Below are 18,185 nucleotides of genomic sequence, written 5' to 3'. Positions count from 1 at the left end.
CAGTGGTTTTCAACCAATGTGCCAAGGCATCTAGTGAATCTGAGGCATTCATCCCTGCACAGGTTCATCAAGAAGCAGGGCCTAGACAGACACCGGCCTCTGTCCCTCTCTCCTTCCCTCCCTCCTCTGATGCCCTCTCACGTCTCTGCCTCCCAAAGGCTTGCATAGCTGTTTGCTGCGGCAGCCCTGGCTACAAGCTCTCCAAGCGAATAGTGCCTCTCGGGCTGGCCATGGGGTGCTTCCCAGACCGCTGTGGGGCAGTGTGAGGAGGCACCTCTCTTTGGGGCAGGGGGGCAGCTCAGAGACCAGGGGCAGCTGCCCAGAGGACTCCCAAGGAGAGGGAAGAAGAGAAGAACACTCCACAAGGGAGGGTGTTCGAAAAAGGGTAAAGGGCTGCTGGTTCTGCAGGCAAGGGGTTATGTAACTGGGCTCCACAGGGGTGCCGCAGAAAGTACGTAGTTGGTCAAGGGAGCCATGGATCCCAAAAGGTTGAAAACCTCTGATATAGTAGATGACCAGAGCCAGGCTGATGTCTCTGCAGAAAACCAAAGAGGCTGTTACTTCATGAAAAGTGCTTTTAGTGATGAATTAAGCAAAGCAAATGTAATTATGCAGAATGTTTGGAGTTTCCTGGCTGTGGAACCCAGAGTTAAGAGTATAGCATTCTACAGAACCCTTCTTGCTCTGATCTTAATGCAGAAAACTCCACGTTGCTTTCTAGTGAATCTGAGGCATTCATCCCTGCACAGGTTCATCAAGAAGCAGGGCCTAGACAGACTTTTCCACGAATGCGACTCTCACATGTGGCGGCTGGGCGAGCGGCAGATCCCAGAGGGCATCGTGGTGGACGGCGGCTCGGATTGGTTCGCCCTCACTCGAAGCTTTGTGGAATACGTGGTCTATACCAGTGACCGGCTGGTCTCCCAGCTACGGCAGTTCTACACCTACACGCTTCTCCCAGCAGAGGTGGGTCGGCTGGCATCTCCAATTTCGTTGCTCCCCAGTTAGTTTGGCGTTGAGCGGGTTGCCACATTGCTCACTGTGGTTCTTCTTTCTCCTCCCTTCCCTCTTCTCTCTCTGTTTACAGTCCTTCTTCCATACTGTCCTGGAGAACAGCCACGCCTGTGAGACCCTTGTAGACAACAACCTCCGGGTGACAAACTGGAACCGCAAGCTGGGCTGCAAATGCCAGTATAAACACATAGTGGACTGGTGCGGCTGCTCCCCGAATGACTTCAAGCCACAGGACTTCCTGCGGCTACAGGTGCCCCAAGCATTCCCCCATTTCTCCCTCCCTCTCTCTCTTTCACTCTTCCACAATTAGGTTTCACTCCTGCTCTCAAGAGTTGATTTGTCTCCCCTATTCCTCTTCTGCAGTAATCAAGGTAACTCAGCTTCTCTCCCATCCATGGGCGTCATTGTACTGGTTGCTCTGAATTAGTACTTCTAAAGTGGTGCTGCTTACTGCCACTGTTGCATCTAGAGTGCTTGTAGCAGCAGTGGGGAGAGACATCAGCCTGCGGTCCTAATTTGGCCGACCACACCCTTCCAGTTGGCCTGTGAATGGTGTTAGAAACTCAGATAGAAGAGGAAGAGTTTGGATTTGATATCCCGCTTTATCACTACCCTAAGGAGTCTCAAAACAGCTAACAATCTCCTTTCCCTTCCTCCCCCACAACAAACACTCTGTGAGGTGAGTGAGGCTGAGAGACTTCAGAGAAGCGTGACTAGCCCAAGGTCACCCAGCAGCTGCATGTGGAGGAGCGGGGAAGCGAACCCAGTTCACCAGATCACGAGTCTATCACTTTTAACCACTACACCACACTGGCTCTCATATATAAGCTAGGTGCCAAATGGCTCCTTTAACCAAGGTTACAGTCGCCAAAACAGAATGCCGAGTTGCCGGGGGGGGGGCATGCAGCTGGAAAGTCATATTTTTCAATGTGACTTTTTGGTTCCTAAAATTCATTCTGACTGTGCAGATAAAATATAATGGATAAAATTCTGCAGGATCTGTTTCTAGTGTGTGAAAACAATCCAAGATCCAAGGAAGCTAAGGTATTCACCTCCAGATGATGGACACCCCAGGTGCTGTCCTGGCACCCGGGCATCTTCACTTGGTCAGAAGTGACCAATAGCCAGGTGCAAAATGCGCCTGGCTAATTTCAAGTGCTGCATGCGAGCCCCTTTCTAGCCCCCCTTTTTGCCTCTGGCCCTGCCTACCATTGGAATGCAATCTCTGGAGCCAAGACTGACAGCGAGTGGTGAAGAGAGCATCTAATTGCACTGGGAAGGTGAAACTCTGGGTGGCTTGGTTTTTTAAGAGTGAGAAAGGAAAGGGGCTGAATTGTGGAGGGTTGCTGAAGCACATGGCAGATGGGCATTTAGAGAGAGAGGTGGGGGTGGGGAAGGAAACATTGGGAGTGACAGAAAGTGAACTTGAAGGGAATGAAGGGCATGTGCGGGCAGGTGGAGAGTTTTCATGCTGAGGACTTGAACGTTGTAATTGGCATGAAGTATGAGAGGAAGATAGTGCAGGGGCACAAGGAGAAGGGGGTGGCACAGAATTTAAATGTGAGAGTAGATTACACAAGTTCAGAGACCTTGACCAGCATCCAACATCAGAGCCAGAATTAATCTCTGGTGAGCTTACTGTAACACGATGCTCCTGTTGAGCGTCTCAGAAACAGACCCTGCAAGTTTGGCTCCCTTCTGATGGGCCTGTTCAGAGCCTACGAGCCGAACTGGTGCAGCAGCAGCAGCGACCTGAATAAGCAAAGTGAAAGGTGAGGTCGTAGGGTTAACAGTGGCTTCAGAGTTGTGCCTCCTGGCTGAAAATGTTATTTGAAGTCAGTTTCTATAGCTGTTTTACAAGGACTGCTTTCCAGTAGGACCCTGGCACTTGCGGTCTTTGCGGTTAACGGGTTCAAGCGGGAGTTAGGACCTCTTGGGTGTACCTACTGACCTAAATCTCTGAAGGCTCAGATCCAGATGCAGTCTTGGGTTGTGCAGCAACAGCAACACGTTGAGGACTGACTCCCCACCACCTCTTTAAAAGAGCTGCTTCTGCTCTTAGATATTTTGCCCAATCACCACCTCTTCAAAAAAAAAAAAAAAAAGACAGGATTCTGCAACCAGGCAGGGTTCCTAGAAACCCAAATTGTATCAGCGATAGGGTACAGGTGTATGCATTTTGTATTCACTTCCACCTTTCACATGGAATCTTTGTGTGTGGGTCAAGGAAAGGAGATTTATTTGGTTAGATTTCCTCCGCTTCTCCCCCCAGCCCCCCATGTCCTCTCCTCGTAGTCTTATTTCTAGCATGTTTCTTTTCTGCACATTGCAGATTTGAGCCTGAATCATGTTGTAAAACACACACCCTCCTCCTCCCAACCTCTCTGTGTCTTTTCAGCAAATCTCCAGACCCACCTTCTTTGCCAGGAAGTTCGAATCCACGATCAACCAGGAGGTGCTGGAGATCTTGGACTCGCATCTCTACGGTAACTACCCACCTAACACACCAGCCCTCAAGGCCTATTGGGAGAGTGTCTATGACCGCGTGGATGGGCTGAGTGGGCTCAGCGACGTCACCCTGACTGTGTACACATCCTTCTCCAGGCTGGGGCTGCGGAAAGTGACATCTGCGCAGGCACAGAAAGAGGAGAAGCTTTGCAGGTAATTCGGGCCGATTGACTGATGATGATAATAATAATAATAGTAGTAGCAGGGAGTTACATTCTGTGGCCAGTTAGGAGAGCTTTTGTCTGCAGACTCCTGGGCCGACTTCTTCTTGGATTGACTCTCTGCTCCCACAGCAGCGTGTGGCACTCTGCGCCTTTGGAGATGGGCCGAACGTCAACGGCAATATGCCTCTGAAGGCCAGTTGTTTGGAATTGCAAGTGGGGAGTGTGCCTGCTTGGGATAGAGTCACTATAAGAACAGGTTGCTGGACTAGATAGCAGGAGCAAGCAGGAAACCTGAAGGTTCAAGCCCTGGTATCTCCTTTCAAAAGGTCCTCAGGGTCGTATTGCCAGTTTGCATTTACAGAAAGTATTGATCCAATGTGCAGAGATATTTCCTATTCTACTTAATTCAAGAGGGTTCTGGAAGCTTCTCTGTGTGAAAGAAGCAAGCAGAAGGTTCCTGGTGTTTGGGTTATACCGTCAGATAAGCTGAGTACAGCTGGCTTAAACTGGTTCTGTTATCTCTTCTGTCAAGGTCATGCTGACTATAATAGGAGGCCAGACGGAGCCTGAGTTCCACTCTTCTTCTCTTTCTATCTCTTTTCCTTCTGGTGTGGTGTTCTTTATGCTTAGTGTTAAGGTTTAGATTTACTGTAAGTTTAATTTAAGTCTGCTGCAACTGGATTTCTTATGGACAGTGCCAATCCTGAATGTATTGTATTTATGACCATTATGCTCATTTGCCTTCAGTAGCAGTAAAGCTCTGCTGCATGAAATATAATTGCCTCTGGTCTATTTTGGAGGGAATCCTGCAACGTGTTTTAAGTTTTACTCTGCTAACTATACACTGGAATCTACTCTGGATCAATATTGAGTAGAATTCCATGACAAGTATGACTGGAGAAGGGCAGTGAAAATAGACAGTACTGAGTTAGACAGATCATATGTTTTATATGGCAGTGGGCGTCCAGGGAAATGAGAGGCACAAGGGGACAGGTAAGGTCTCATCAGCTGATGGCCTGCAGGAAAATGGGATCAGTCATTAAAAGGTGTAGGACTAGTGTCTGTGTCTTCCGACTCTGAGAAGTTACTATGACTGTTTTGAGAGCCAGGGGAGCAGACGGGTTAAGAAACAGATCTACAAATCAGGAAGTGTGTCCAAATGGGGAAGCAGTGTTGTCCAAATTAGGCCTGCAGACTTGGAGGTTTGCCACTTTACCTCGAAATGCAAATGTTAACTTGCTCTTCTTTGCTTCCTCTCTCTAGGTTTGAGCCACAGGGCTTCCCGTCCAGTGTGCACCTGTACTTCTACGATGACCGTTTCCAGGGCTACTTGGTGACTCAGGAAGTACAAAACCCTGCGTCGCAGCAGGTGGAGTCTCTGGAAATGTGGGTGATGCCCCGAGGGACTCTCAAGCTAGCAGGCCGCAGCAGGCAGGCCAACCGCCTGCAGAACCTTGAGGTAGGCTTCCTGCTTCTTGTTGGTGGTCCTTCCTGGCTCAAAACTGTCAACTTGAAGATGGGGAGATACAAAAAAGAAGTTAGTTTCTGTCTCGGGAACATTCCAGTCTTAAAAAAGAAGGGTAGGCCGAGACCATTTGTGGGTTGATTCTGCTGAGTAAGCGCCAGAGTGGACTGTAGCCTCAGGGTTTGCAGCAGCTTCAGGTCGTTCACTTTAGGGGAAGTCCTTTCTTCAAAAGGTAGCAGCCTCGTCCAGTAGTTTCCCAACAGTCAACTTCCATTGGATGCCCTTGAGTTCTAGTATTATAAGAGAGAAAGGAAAAACTTTACTCTGTCTGCTTTCTCTACACCCTGTATAATTTTATACACCTTTAATATATACAGAGGTTCAACTGCAACAGTCGGACTTCTAAAAAGTCATAGATAGGAAAGGCAGCTTAATCAAATCAGCACAAGAGGTGATAATAAGATGGGTTGCGCCTCTCGTCCTCCAGGTCCCGCCCTCATCTTCCTTCCTCACAGGAAGCAACAGTCAGTCACGCTAATTTCTTCTGTGAGTGTCTTTCTGCTGCAGTTGTGCAGATGGATAAAAGCGGCACACAGAAAATGCTTTGAAAAAATTAATGTTACACACACACACACACACACACACACCCTCTTCTCAGAACAACAGCAACAACAAAAGACACAAATATTGTAAGCTTTCCTCATAGGGAAGCTATTGCACCCCTTTGATTGTTTTGGTTGCCCATTTCTGGAAAATATTCCAATGTCTTTTGGTCTGTTGTAAACTTCTTAGTACAGCCATACCTTGGGTTACAGGTGCTTCAGGTTGCGTTTTTTCAGGTTACGGACCCTCCGAAACCCAGAAGTACTGGAATGGGTTACTTCCGGGTTTCGGCGGACGCGCATGTGCAGAGGCGCTAAATCGCACTTTGTGCATGCACAGAAGCACCGAATCGCAACCCGTGCGTGCGCAGTTGCGCCGCTGCGGGTTGCGAATGCTGCGGGTTGCAAAAGTGCATCCTGCACAGATCACGTTCACAACCTGAACGTCTACTGTACAACCATTGTTGGCCCAAGCCCTCGCTTTGGGGCAGGTTCTAAGTGTTATATCTGGCTGTTGGAGAGTCTACCATAGCATGATGAAAAACGAGTTTATTAATTATCCCATAGTGTGTGTGTGTGGTGTTTCCCATTCTGAGTGTTCCTCTCCTTCCCTCCCACAGGTAGGTACCGAGTGGGACCCAAAAGAGAGGATCTTCCGCAATTTTGGTGGCTTGATTGGACCTTTTGATGAGCCGGTGGCCATGCAGAAATGGGCCCGGGGCCCCAACCTCACAGCCACCGTCGTTTGGATTGACCCCACCTATGTCATTGCCACCTCCTACGACATTGCAGTGGACGCAGAGGCAGAATTCACGCAGTACAAGCCTCCCCTCAACCGGCCTCTTCGCCCAGGTGTGTGGACCATCCGACTCCTCCAGTTCTGGGAGCCCCTGGGTGAGAGCCAGTTCCTGGTTGTCCCACAGACCTTCAACCGCAAGCAGCCTCTCAGGAAAGGTGAGGGGGGGAGCTAAGGGGGGGGGAGGGAACTGTTGCTTTGCAGTTCCCAAACAAAAGCATACACTCCAGCCCATGCTAGCTTTGTGCTGAGTGTCCCTGTGTGATACTCCTGTTTCTAAATCCACGCTTGTCTCATTCACGCATTGCATTTGTGGCAGTGCACAAAAAACATAATATTCGAGTAGGCCGTCAGAAGTCGGTTTTGACTTCACGGTTCTTTTCTTCGGGCCCGCCTGCAGTTGCGCTCTCCGTGTCCTCTTGAGGTGGTTCTCAAGCAGCCTTCTCACATTTATACTTGTGATTTTAAATCTCTGCAGCACGGGGTAATATGCACTGCACAAACCTGAACCTGGTCAAAGGGTTCTGCAGTGCAGTCCTAAAGCACATTTATTTGAAAGTCTTTTGAGGAAACGTACTCCCAAGTAAGCATTAATAGGATTGCAGCCCTAGAATTTCAGTGAAGGGGTGACACGTGACAGTGGCAAGAACAGCCAGGGGTACCTCCCACCACCCAAAAGTCATTGCGCGTGGTACCTCTAAACATGCACAGTTTGGTTTTAGGGGAATGTTAGTAGAGCCTGTGATGGACAGCTTGGCCCCCTAAAAACCACTGAACTGAGGTGGTGGTCCAGACATGAGGTATACAGTGTATCTTAACAGCTTATGCACACTCTGGCACCTCTCTCGTCCCTTTCTTTTTGCTGCATGTGCCTCTGTGGAATTACTTGCACAGCCTGAGCCTACCCATGCTGCATGCTGCTTTTTGAGTGAGCTTGCACAGGGTTTTATTGAAAAGTGTGTATGTGGAACAAAGGGAGAAGGAAGTCAGGGCCTTCTTTTGTATTTTAAGCAAGCAACTCGGCACCCCCGGGATTTCAGGAAATCAGCTCTCTGTTATCCACCACAATTGCTGGCTGGGGAGTCGGGGAGGGGGTAAACAATTTGGGGGAAAGGAAGAGGCTGCCAGGGAACGTTCTCTCTCAGCGCAACACGCTGAGGCGAGTAGCGAAAACGTGGGAGGCTGGTGGAAGGGTAGAGCAGCAGGCACTGGAGGAAGGGAATTGTTGAGGCAAAAGGAGGGGGGGGGAGAACCCATGGATCCCATTGTGCTCCTTGCCAAGAGGGGGGAAAGGAAGCCACTTGAGTCGGGAGAGTGAGCAGTTAGACTGTGTGCAAGTGGCAGTGGCTCTAGCAACACAGAAGCTTTCTTAAGCAAGGAAACATGCACACAGAACTTGGCTCAGCTTCCTTCCCTCTCCACCAGCAGAGGGGGACAAGGCAGGCAAGCCGGTTCGCCCACCACCTGACTGCTGGTCTGAGGGACCAGGCAAAGTGTAGGGCAGCTGCCACCGCTACTGTCCCACCCAAGATACAGTGCAAACCCTGCCCGCGGCGGTAGGCAGACCAACCTTCTGTTTGTTGCAACTGCAACAAGTAAGGCAGGCCAGCTTCCTGTACGAAGTGATGGCGTTGCACTGCTTCTGTGCTCAGCTTCAAGACAATTTTGGTTGCTTCTGCCTTGCCATCGGCTTTGCTGCTTCACCGTTCTTCCTGACTCCTTCCTGTCCAATTAGAAGACAGAAAAAGTGAAGCAGTTCAGTGGAGGCAAATGAGGGAGGCAGGGGCAATGCAACTTAATGCTGATTTTCTTTCCTTGCTTTTCCTGGCCTTGGTGGCCTGCCCCACCTAGAGACAGGCTATACAGTGGTACCTCGGGTTAAGTACTTAATTCGTTCCAGAGGTCCATTCTTAACCTGAAACTGTTCTTAACCTGAAGCACCACTTTAGCTAATGGGGCCTCCTGCTGCAGCGCACCACCAGAGCATGATTTGTGTTCTCAACCTGAAGCAAAGTTTTTAACCCGAGGTACTATCTCTGGGTTAGCAGAGTCTGTAACCTGAAGCGTATGTAACCCGAGGTACCACTGTATCTTGCCCAGGGGTCAGAAGACTAGCCCCTCAGTGCCATAATCCAGTTCGGTTAGGGAGAAAGCGGTCAGCAGTCTGCCAGCTAAGGCAAGCAGCACAGTTTGCTTTTCCTCAATAAGGAGCCGGCAAGAGCAGTAACTGAACATCAGTGATGGCCGGTGCTGTGGTTCACTGGGTGGCTGCCAAGTTGTGGGGAAAGGCGTCCCCGACTTTACCTTTCTTTTCCAGGAGGTAGCCGGGGGCGGCAGGCTCCCCACAGAGAGCACCATGCAGGTACCTAGCTGCTAAATGGGTGGCCCTCCTATTTGCCAATGGCATGAGGGACAAGCATCCCTTCTGCACCTGTGAGCAGTGACCACCTCTCTCTGGCTGCTCCCACCTAAAGTCATGCTGTGAGCACCTGCAGCACTGCCTAGCTCAGGCATAGGCAAATTTGGCCCTCCAGATGTTTTGGGACTACAAATCCCATCATTCCTAGCTAACAGGACCAGTGGTCAGGGATGATGGGAGTTGTAGCCCCAAGACATCTGGAGGGACAAGTTTGCCTGTGCCTGGCCTAGCTACCTGCCTCACTGCCCACCAGTGTTGAGGATGCGGAATGGATCTGAAATATGGCAGGCCCCCTTTTTTATTGACTTTCTGCTGGCTTCTGAAGAGGCTCCAGTTTAGCATTCCCTTGATCTCTTGACCCAAGACTCCTGTTTTTAAGCACTGTGCTGTTTCAATGGGATCGTTTAATTTTGGGTGTTTGTACTTTAATAACCGTGCAATTGTTTTAAAACTAGGAAACTGCTCAGAAACATGTTTTGGCGTTAACGCTGTATGTAAATCAATGCAGTAATAGTAATTAATCAGGCCCGGTGGTATCCAGGGCTAGTCCTAGCTGGTGGTGGAGGTGGGGAAATCTACTGAAGTTAATGGATGTGACTAACTTGGTTCATTAGTTTCAGTGTGCATCTACTCCTGAGTAGGACCAGCACTGGATTCCCTAAAATAAAAGAACAATGATAATAAATTACAGTGGTACCTCTGGTTACGTACTTAATTCGTTCCGGAGGTCCGTTCTTAACCTGAAACTGTTCTTAACCTGAAGCACCACTGTAGCTAATGGGGCTTCCCGCTGCTGCCGCGCCGCTGGAGCACGATCTCTGTTCTCATCCTGAAGCAATGTTCTTAACCCAAGGTACTATTTCTGGGTTAGCGGAGTCTGTAACCTGAAGTGTCTGTAACCTGAAGCGTATGTAACCCGAGGTACCACTGTAATGTATGATTATGAGCCTAGAGTGGGTATGGGGAACCTTTTGCCCTCCAGATGTTGCTTGACCAAAAGTCCCATCATCGTTGGCCGTTGGTCATGCTGGAGCAACACCTGGTTCCCCACACCTGGCCTAGAGAAAAGGTTAGCCAAAGCCTGCTTCGTTGGAGGGATTTGCGGGGCACTTGGGCCTAACTGCCTTTCCCTGTTGTGTTCCGTCCCAGATGATGGCAAGTGGCTTCACGCTGGTCCTCCTCGAAATGAGTACATGGAGCAGAACTTCCAGGGCCTGGCTGGGATCTTGAGCCTCCCCCGCTTGGACGAAACAGGACGAGCCTCCCACCGGCACACGCAGCTCATTGGCAAGGCTCTGGAGAACTGGACGGACAGCAGCATCGGCAGCTTCTGGTCGGTGGCTGCCCTCTGCGTGGCAAGCCCCTCCAGCTGCTCCACCCTGGAGCTCTGTAGCAAAACCTCCTGGAGCTCGCTCTCCCCGGACCCCAAGTCAGAACTGGGGGCCATCAAGCCCGACGGGCGGCTGAGGTAGCAGGGGCCGCCGGCAGCACATTGTTGGGATCAAGGAAGCATCCCCTCGTGGCAGGGTGTGGGGCTGGGCGCACAGGCCCCCTCCTCTCCGCAGGGCAAACGCTCGAGACTTCGTCATCCTGTGAAAATGTACCATCCTCCCGTGAATGGGATCTTCTCCAGCAGAGCAGGAAACTCTTATAGGCTGTCGGCAGCGCAAAGGTGGTGTGGAGGCAGAGGCCCCGCCCACCCGTTCTCAGGATTGGCTGGAGAGACGGTGAAGCGGATAGGGGAGGGGCTACATGTGTTTACATGAGTCCCAAGCATTGAAAGCTCTCTCTAGTCTGGCAGGTGAGCACTCAGCTTCCTGGCTGCAGCGCACCTGAGCCGGCTTGCCCTCCTCACCTCTGGGTGATGCTCTGCAAGATCCAGGACTCTTTGTTCCCAAATGGTTGCTGGCAAAGGATTCTGGGAAACGGCCAGATGGGGGTAGATGGGGGAATGCAGGCAACCAGGCTGTCACTTTAACCGGGTCTGTGTCCTCTGAGCAGCTGTGCCTGGCTTGGCAGACCTGTTTCTCATCTCCCAAACCCATCCTTTTAGTTCTTATTTTTTTACAAATGTGTTATGTATATATGAGACAAAAGTGCAATAGCGACGGCGGTCATCCTGCCCCTCTGCCTCTAGAGGTGGGGTCGGGAGCATTTCAGTGTTCCCATTGTCTTCTTCTTACACTGTAACATGATTTTGGTCCTCCTTGCTGATTCCGGTAGGGGTGGGGAGAGGGTGGAACATTTGTGTTTCCCTCCTAGCAGTGCTAGGAGCTTAGATCTTGCTGCTGACGTTGGAGAGAGCTTCTCTCTTTTTTTTTAATTTTTTTATTTTTTGCAGCTCAGAGCTGCCTACCCTCCCGGTTGGAAGCAAGGAAGGGATTTGTCCCCTCTGGCAGCTGTGCCAAGGCTCCCCCTTAATGGAGCTGCCCACTGTGCCAAACCTCCACCGCCTGCCAGTCCCCCTTGTACAGTGCCTCATTCTCAAGCCTCGCCATCTACCTTGCCTATTCCCCTTCTCCCTTTGGCTTGAAATCTGGCTGTGTTTTGCATCTTGGTGGCACATTGCAGACCTGTCCCATCCAAAGGGCCTTATTAAACCAGGTTTATTAAGGTTTATTATTAAGTCAAGGTTGTCTTGACGTCTGATGCAAGGCAGGAAATCCCTTCATTTGTTTTCCGAATGAATTTTCTTGTCTCTGGATATTTGTTACCCCTGGTACCACTGCCAGAATGGATAGTCAACTCTGACCTACTTCCTCCCCCCAGTGTGTCAACTGTTCAATGTGGATTTTTTCCCCTTTCCTTTTTTTTTTAACATTGTCAAATCAGGCATCATCATTTGTGACCTTACACACACACACACACACACACACACACACACACACACACACACACCACCTACACCTACTTTGAATGGCTAATTTAGCCCTCTGAAGCTGTATACTTCCCAGCCAAAAACAGTGTTCCCATGCACAGGGAGTAATCTTAATTCTGTACTGAATGTTGTCCGATGTCCAGTCTTATTTCTTATCCTGATCTGATCTTTCAACTGTATCCCAGTTCCTGAGTAAACCACCCCCAGTTGAACTGGGGAATCAGTGTCTGGGGCCCCTTAATGGTTGCTGTTGAAATAGAAGTGTTAAGACAAAATAGTCTACTTTGGAGAGTATCTCTCTCTCTCTCTCTCTCTCTCTCTCTCTCTCACACACACACACACACACACACACACGGTCTCTCTGTTGTTTTGTTTTAAGTGTGCCATATCAGAAAGAACACACAGACGACTTGACATGATGAGGAGCTGTTGATGCTGCCTCTGGAAAACCTCTTTAGAAGGTGGTCGAAACGGACTTGAGGTTCAGAGTTTTGATATAGTCTCAGTAAGATGTTTGGAAAGTTCTGATCTCAGGGGTTATTTGGTCTGAGCCTTTCAAGGCAGTTAACTTCCCTGCATTTCTTCAAAACGTTCTGCTTCTTTTCTTTATTTTGTTCTTGGATTGGAAGTGCAGATCACAAATGACCTCTGTTTGTTCGTTTGTTTGTTTTTTAAAAAAAGTTCTTTGATTTCAAGAGCTGTGCTGGTGCTAAAAAGAATCTTTGAAAATGGAAGATTTTTTTGCGAGTGGGGTTTGCCAGACCCATAGCACACTGATTCTTCTTTGGCCTGAGCTCCTAGTAGGGCTCACTGCCCACCCCTACCCCCAGGGCACAACCTTCTCCGTTTCCAGCGATACAGTGTGATGTCGGGGTACCTTTGTCTGGAAAAGGGACTCATAAAAGTGTGTTGTGCGTTCTGAGCCAAGGGGGTGAACTAGGCAGGGCGTGAATTGAAACCTGTTCCAAAGAACGAGTGCTGAAAGCTTTGTGTTGGAAGCATTATGTTAAAAGTTGTCTTAAATATGCAACACAAATATATCTATATCTCTACGGTGTGAAGTGTGTGAATTCTTGCAGCTGGCTGCCTTTTGTTTCGTTTCAGATTGGACAGATATGATTAATAGAATTTACACCCCATCACTCATCACAAGTGATCTTGGAGCCAGTCACTTCTCCAGGTGCATTCGAGAAACGTAACATTGGTTCCTTGGGTGGCCTGATGTGTACCAAAAGTGTCTGCCGGCACCAGACTGAGATGTTTGGAGAAAAAAGGCCAGTGGCCAAAGTCAGCTGCCATAGCGCTCCAGCATCTTGCATCAGCTGGTGGCGCAGGAAACCCAGTCGCTGCCTCCCACGTGATCCCTTTGAACTCCAGGCAGACACTGGCTGAGAACTGAGTTGGGGGGAAGCAGTCTGTGTAAGATTTCCTCCCCTTTCTCCTGCTGCCTATGACCTCTCCCTAGCTGGAGTATTTGACTGTTCTTGTTGCCAGTTCTTCATGCACACCATTTACTCACGTTCCACACCTGGGAGCGCGTAACTCCTTTAGCAAATACCATGCCAACCAAGATGATTCAATTCCAATTTGCATTCTATATTCTGCATGCACAAATTGGATTCCTGAGCATTTGCAATTTTGAAAGGTGTGTGTGTGTGTGTGTGTGTGTGTGTGTGTGTAGAATCCCCTAGACCAGGGTTTCCCAGCTTTTTTGGGGGTGGTTTTTTTTTTTTTGGACTACAACTCCCATCGTCCCTAGCTAGCAGAACCAGTGGTCGGGCATGATGGGAATTGTAGTCCAAAAACAGCTGGAGACCCAAGTTTGGGAAACAGCCATAAGTTTTAAGCCTTGTAGTGAAACTTGCTAGCTCAGAGCACAGCCTTATAAGATGGGAGTGTTAGCAGCATAGAATCAACAAAATTACAGTAATGAAACAAGTATAGAATAATACATCATATTCAGATGATCAGCTTTAAAACCTTGGGAGCATGCAACACTACTAAGAAGGTCTCCAAGGATCTAGGTGTCCAGGCAGGGATTTATGAGGCAAGGGGTAACCTGATCTGGAGTTCTTCAGGGCTTTATATGCCAATAACAAGATGATAAACTTGGTGCAATATCATATTGATAACCATAAATAAGCAAATTCCAGCCCTAACATTTATATGAGGGGAGAAAGTGCATGCAAGAGATTTGCAAATTTTATTCATACCCACATCACTAATTCTGTGGGGTCTCTGGTGCGCTACATCATCACAGCTTTGCCAGGTACCGTACGAAGTCCTTATCCCTGCCTTGCAAAAGAACTGAATGAATTAATCTTTGCAAAGCGTTCAGAGGCCCCTTTGCACAAAAATTGGTGTAGCACTGTCAGGCGTGATTAACCTTGCCATATTTCCCTTTATTACCAACCTGTGCACTGCTGCACTCCGGGGTGCGAAGTGAGGCTGCCCACGCTCTGATATTATAATCATCTTTTAATGAGTCTAATGAGAGCTGATCGAGTAAATGTGGCACTTTTCCAAGCCATTCAGCAAAGAAATTTTGTAACGGCACCAAGGAGACTACTTCCATTTATTGGTAAATGGGGGGGGGCAGGGAGTGTTAAACAAAACCAGCTTCTGCTTTGGGGCCATATTTTTCTAGCTGCTGTGCATGCAAAAGTACACAGCTGTTGGGTTCTTTAATGTAGTAGCCGCTGCACTAGGTCTGCCTATATAACCACATTGGTTTCATTCTTTGGGGCTAATGTAGCAAAAATCCTCTCAACCAGGGTTGGTCAGCTGGTGTTGGCGGTGAGCAAAAGACCCACAGCTTGGTTTTTGATGCCATTTTGGTTCTTCACATGCTCTGCATGGCTCTCACTGCAAGGAATGTCTTGTCCTTCAAATGGAAGCTGGTGAGATTGGCATCTGAATCTTAGTTCAACATGAGTGAGGGGACAGGATCCTCCACTCTCTGAGGGCAGCTGGCTAGATTAAGTGGCACAGGGCAGTTCTGTTATCCTCCATCTGCTGCCTGAGATAACTCCTTTACCCTGCCTAATAGTAGAGCCGGCCCTGAACCTCTTACACACACACACACACACACACAAGCTGTGACCTCTGATATCTGCCAAGTGCCAAGAAGTAAGAATCTTAAGATTTCTTCTTTGCAAATGTGAGCATCCTTCACGGTTTGAGGATGAGCACTCTAAAATCTGTAGAAGACAATGGTCCCTGCTTTGTATCACAGGAGAGTTGATGGTATCGTGGATGATTATCAGCAATAGGATTCACTGAACATCATAAAAGGTGTAGTCTACTTCTGATTCAAGTAACGTATGTTGTTGGTCTTTATTTCAGTTTTGGGAGGGGGACAAATACAGTGGTACCTCGGGTTAAGTACTTAATTCGTTCCGGAGGTCCGTTCTTAACCTGAAACTGTTCTTAACCTGAGGTTCCACTTTAGCTAATGGGGCCTCCCGCTGCTGCTGCACGATTTCTGTTCTCATCCTGAAGCAGAGTTCTTAACCCAAGGTACTATCTCTGGGTTAGCGGAGTCTGTAACCTGAAGTGTATGTGACCCGAGGTACCACTGTAGAACAATTACAAATGACTGCCGAAGCTGAAAAGTGTGTACTGGCTGTGTTGCGATCTCTTCACCATGCCTTCAGTGTGCAAGCAAGAGTTGCTTTCTAAAGGCCAGGTTCTAGGAAAATGGTCATTCTACCTTGTCCAATAATGGTGAGGTCTAAAGGATTTCCCAGTTATGCTGGGCTGGGCTGCCCCTTTCTCATCTGCACAAGCAAGTTGAGGTTTCTTGCACTGTAGAACAGTGTTTCTGAAATTTGCGTCTCTAGCTGGTTTTTTTGGACTAGAACTCCCATCATCCCTAGCTAGCAGGACCAGTGGTCAGGGATGATGGGAATTGTAGTCCAAAAAGCAGCTGGAGACCCAAGTTGGGGAAACACTGCTGTAGAAGATCCTTGGAAGGAATCTTCTTCTGTAAAGCAAACAAACATTTGGAGGGGGAAGAGGAAGGGTCCTGTCACTCAATAAACAGTTGAACCAGCAGAGGGAGCTTCCTGTAGAGTCACTGTTGGAGCAGCCTTTTTACATTCTGCAAAGCAGCATTGTGAGGGAGATGTCAAGTGAAAGGTTATTATAGTGCCATACTTGAACACAAGGGTAGGCACTTAGCCTGATGAATGAGCCTTCTGCATTTCCAGAACCTATGAAGTGTTAAGACCCAGCGCGTACTCACCTGCCAAACTCTCAGCTAGTGGGAGGCCTTCAGTTGTAACTCAGAGGAATTCTGCTGCCGCCAAAGCTGCAAATGACTTATTAACTAGAGTTAGTTAACTAGTACGGACTGTTTGTTCCTGCTGTCAGTGCTGCTCCCTAACTTCAGACACTGAATGATACTAAGAATGAATATGCTATGGAGTGTTTTGAATTGATTCCTTTGTAACGACCCTGTAAAGAAGTTTATTAATACAAGCAATGTAAAGAGAGGAGGGATTTAATTAAAGTAGGGATTGGGAATTTAATTTTAAAAATATATTTATTAAATTTTCATTTTTTACAAATTCTTTTAAAATGCAATCTGAACGACTCTCATATCTGTTGACTTCCCACCCACCTCTTTCACGGTGTTTTGGACATGTTAAAACGTTTGCAGGATCTTAAGTATAGCAACAGATGAGAATTTGTAGTTTAATAATGCAGAGTTAATGTATATAATGGATGAAAATAACTAACGCAGCAGAATTCACTCTCATCCACCCTCTGGTGGTGCTGATTTAGGAATGGCCGCTGCTCTCGTCATCCAAAAACATGCACGGGAAGAATATGGAAAACGTCAAGACTTTTTTTAAAAAACGCAATTGTGTTGGTGAGGCAGCCATGCGGGAACGAAACCTCTGCGGCCGCTTCGTTACCTGGGTCTGCAGAGCTGAATAAGAGGTATACTCCGGCCTCAGGTGTCCTTTCGGGTCAAGTTGGAAGCTGCCTCCCCCAAAAGCGTTACAACAAGGGGGGGGGGGGAGACCAATCTGACGCCATCCATCCATCCATCGGCCGGTCGAGCGCTTAGAAAATTTCAGGTGCTTCACAAGTGAGCAGCAACAACAACAACTGCTATGAGATCTTTGGAAAACACTTTAACGCAGACTCTCTTCTTAATCGTCGATTTAAATAAAATTCCTCTTGCCCGCGTAGCTTTGTTTCTCAGGACGCCTAAAGCTCGGGGGTAGGGGGATATCAGGGGAAACTATTACGATGCGCAATAAAAACCCATTGACAATGGAACGCCGGAGGAAGCGCGTTACTTTCGCTCCCCCCCCGCCCCGTTCCTCCCCACGTGCACAGTTACCCTGACGACCGCCGACACAATGTTGCATCCGGAGAAGGTAGCTCTTTTCACTTCCCACCAATGGAGGCCCAGAGCGTTGCCTCCGCGACCAATCAGAAGCGGAACCCGGGAGATCGGCGCAGGAAGGCGGTAGAGGGTGCAAAGATCTCCCCGCGAGGCTGGAAGGGGAGCCGTGCAGGTCGCGGAATCCGAGCGAGGGGGTTGTTGTTGTTGCTGCTGCTGCTGCTTTTGTTGCTTCGGTTTTGATTTTGGAGGAGAAAGCCCATTGCACTTCCTGGCCTCACCTCGGATGGGCTTTGCAAGGCGCACGTGCAACTCGGCTGGGCCCGGGATGCCAGAGGGAAGCGGCCAGGCCCAGGAAAAGCTCCGCAACCTTGCTGGAGGCTCCGATCGAGGGGAAACAACTGGATCTTTAAGCCGGCGATTTTGAATTCTCTTCAGGGGGAGCCTATGGAGAGTGCAGACCGCGCTGCTGCAACAACCCTTTTGCGGGGGGAGCGTCTCCGAAGCCAGTCATCTGCCGAAGAAGGAGCCGAGCCAAGCTCTCCCCCTGGCGCGCTCACCTTTGGAACAGCTTATCTGCCCTAAGGGAGACCGAGGACGGAAAGTGCAAAAAAATATTACTCCAGAACCAACCAGCCCAGCGCTGGAAGGAAGAGGAGAGCTCGGTGCCGAAGAGCTTACTGCCCTGAGAGTGCGATGCTAACCCCGGGAGCGATGCAAGGAAGAGCAGGAGGGGAGCGATAAGTTAGGAGCGCACGAAGCCAGTCATTGGCCGGACGTATCCCGGGATCGAACCCGAGGAGAAGCCAGAAGGAACCGGACTGGGCTGCACGGGCTCCGTCGTGGCGGGGGGGGGGGGGTCCAAAGCTAACGGAACTGGAGGGCTGGTGAATTCGCCGGCGGGGACTGGATTCGGGCGGATTCCCCTCCTCCATGTGGAGCCACCAAGCTGGAAGGGATCTCGCAGTCGACCAGAGTTG

The 18,185-nt window shown here is 49.1% G+C and overlaps 1 protein-coding gene across 4 annotated transcripts in view; it reads left to right on the top strand.

Moving 5' to 3' along the window:
* XYLT2 (xylosyltransferase 2) overlaps window positions 1-12,898 on the top strand; it is a 35,747-nt gene extending 22,849 nt beyond the window's left edge. For 2 of the 4 annotated variants that reach the window (XM_083487126.1, XM_083487125.1), the window contains exons 6-11: window positions 750-966; window positions 1,088-1,264; window positions 3,413-3,675; window positions 4,950-5,145; window positions 6,374-6,707; window positions 10,118-12,898. In XM_083487126.1, the coding sequence (XP_083343252.1) occupies window positions 750-966; window positions 1,088-1,264; window positions 3,413-3,675; window positions 4,950-5,145; window positions 6,374-6,707; window positions 10,118-10,440 (1,510 nt within the window). In that variant the 3' untranslated portion in view covers window positions 10,441-12,898. The remainder of the gene's footprint in view (window positions 1-749; window positions 967-1,087; window positions 1,265-3,412; window positions 3,676-4,949; window positions 5,146-6,373; window positions 6,708-10,117) is intronic. The other 2 variants (XM_083487128.1, XM_083487127.1) reach the window with 1 other exon arrangement.
* The last annotated feature ends 5,287 nt before the right edge of the window (window positions 12,899-18,185 follow it).

This window comes from Podarcis liolepis (genome assembly GCF_965112155.1).
Source record: "Podarcis liolepis genome assembly, chromosome: 2".
Taxonomy (NCBI): Eukaryota; Metazoa; Chordata; class Lepidosauria; order Squamata; family Lacertidae; genus Podarcis; species Podarcis liolepis.
The sequence above is the reverse complement of the archived record's forward strand: the minus strand, read 5'-3'. Positions and strand labels throughout refer to the sequence as shown.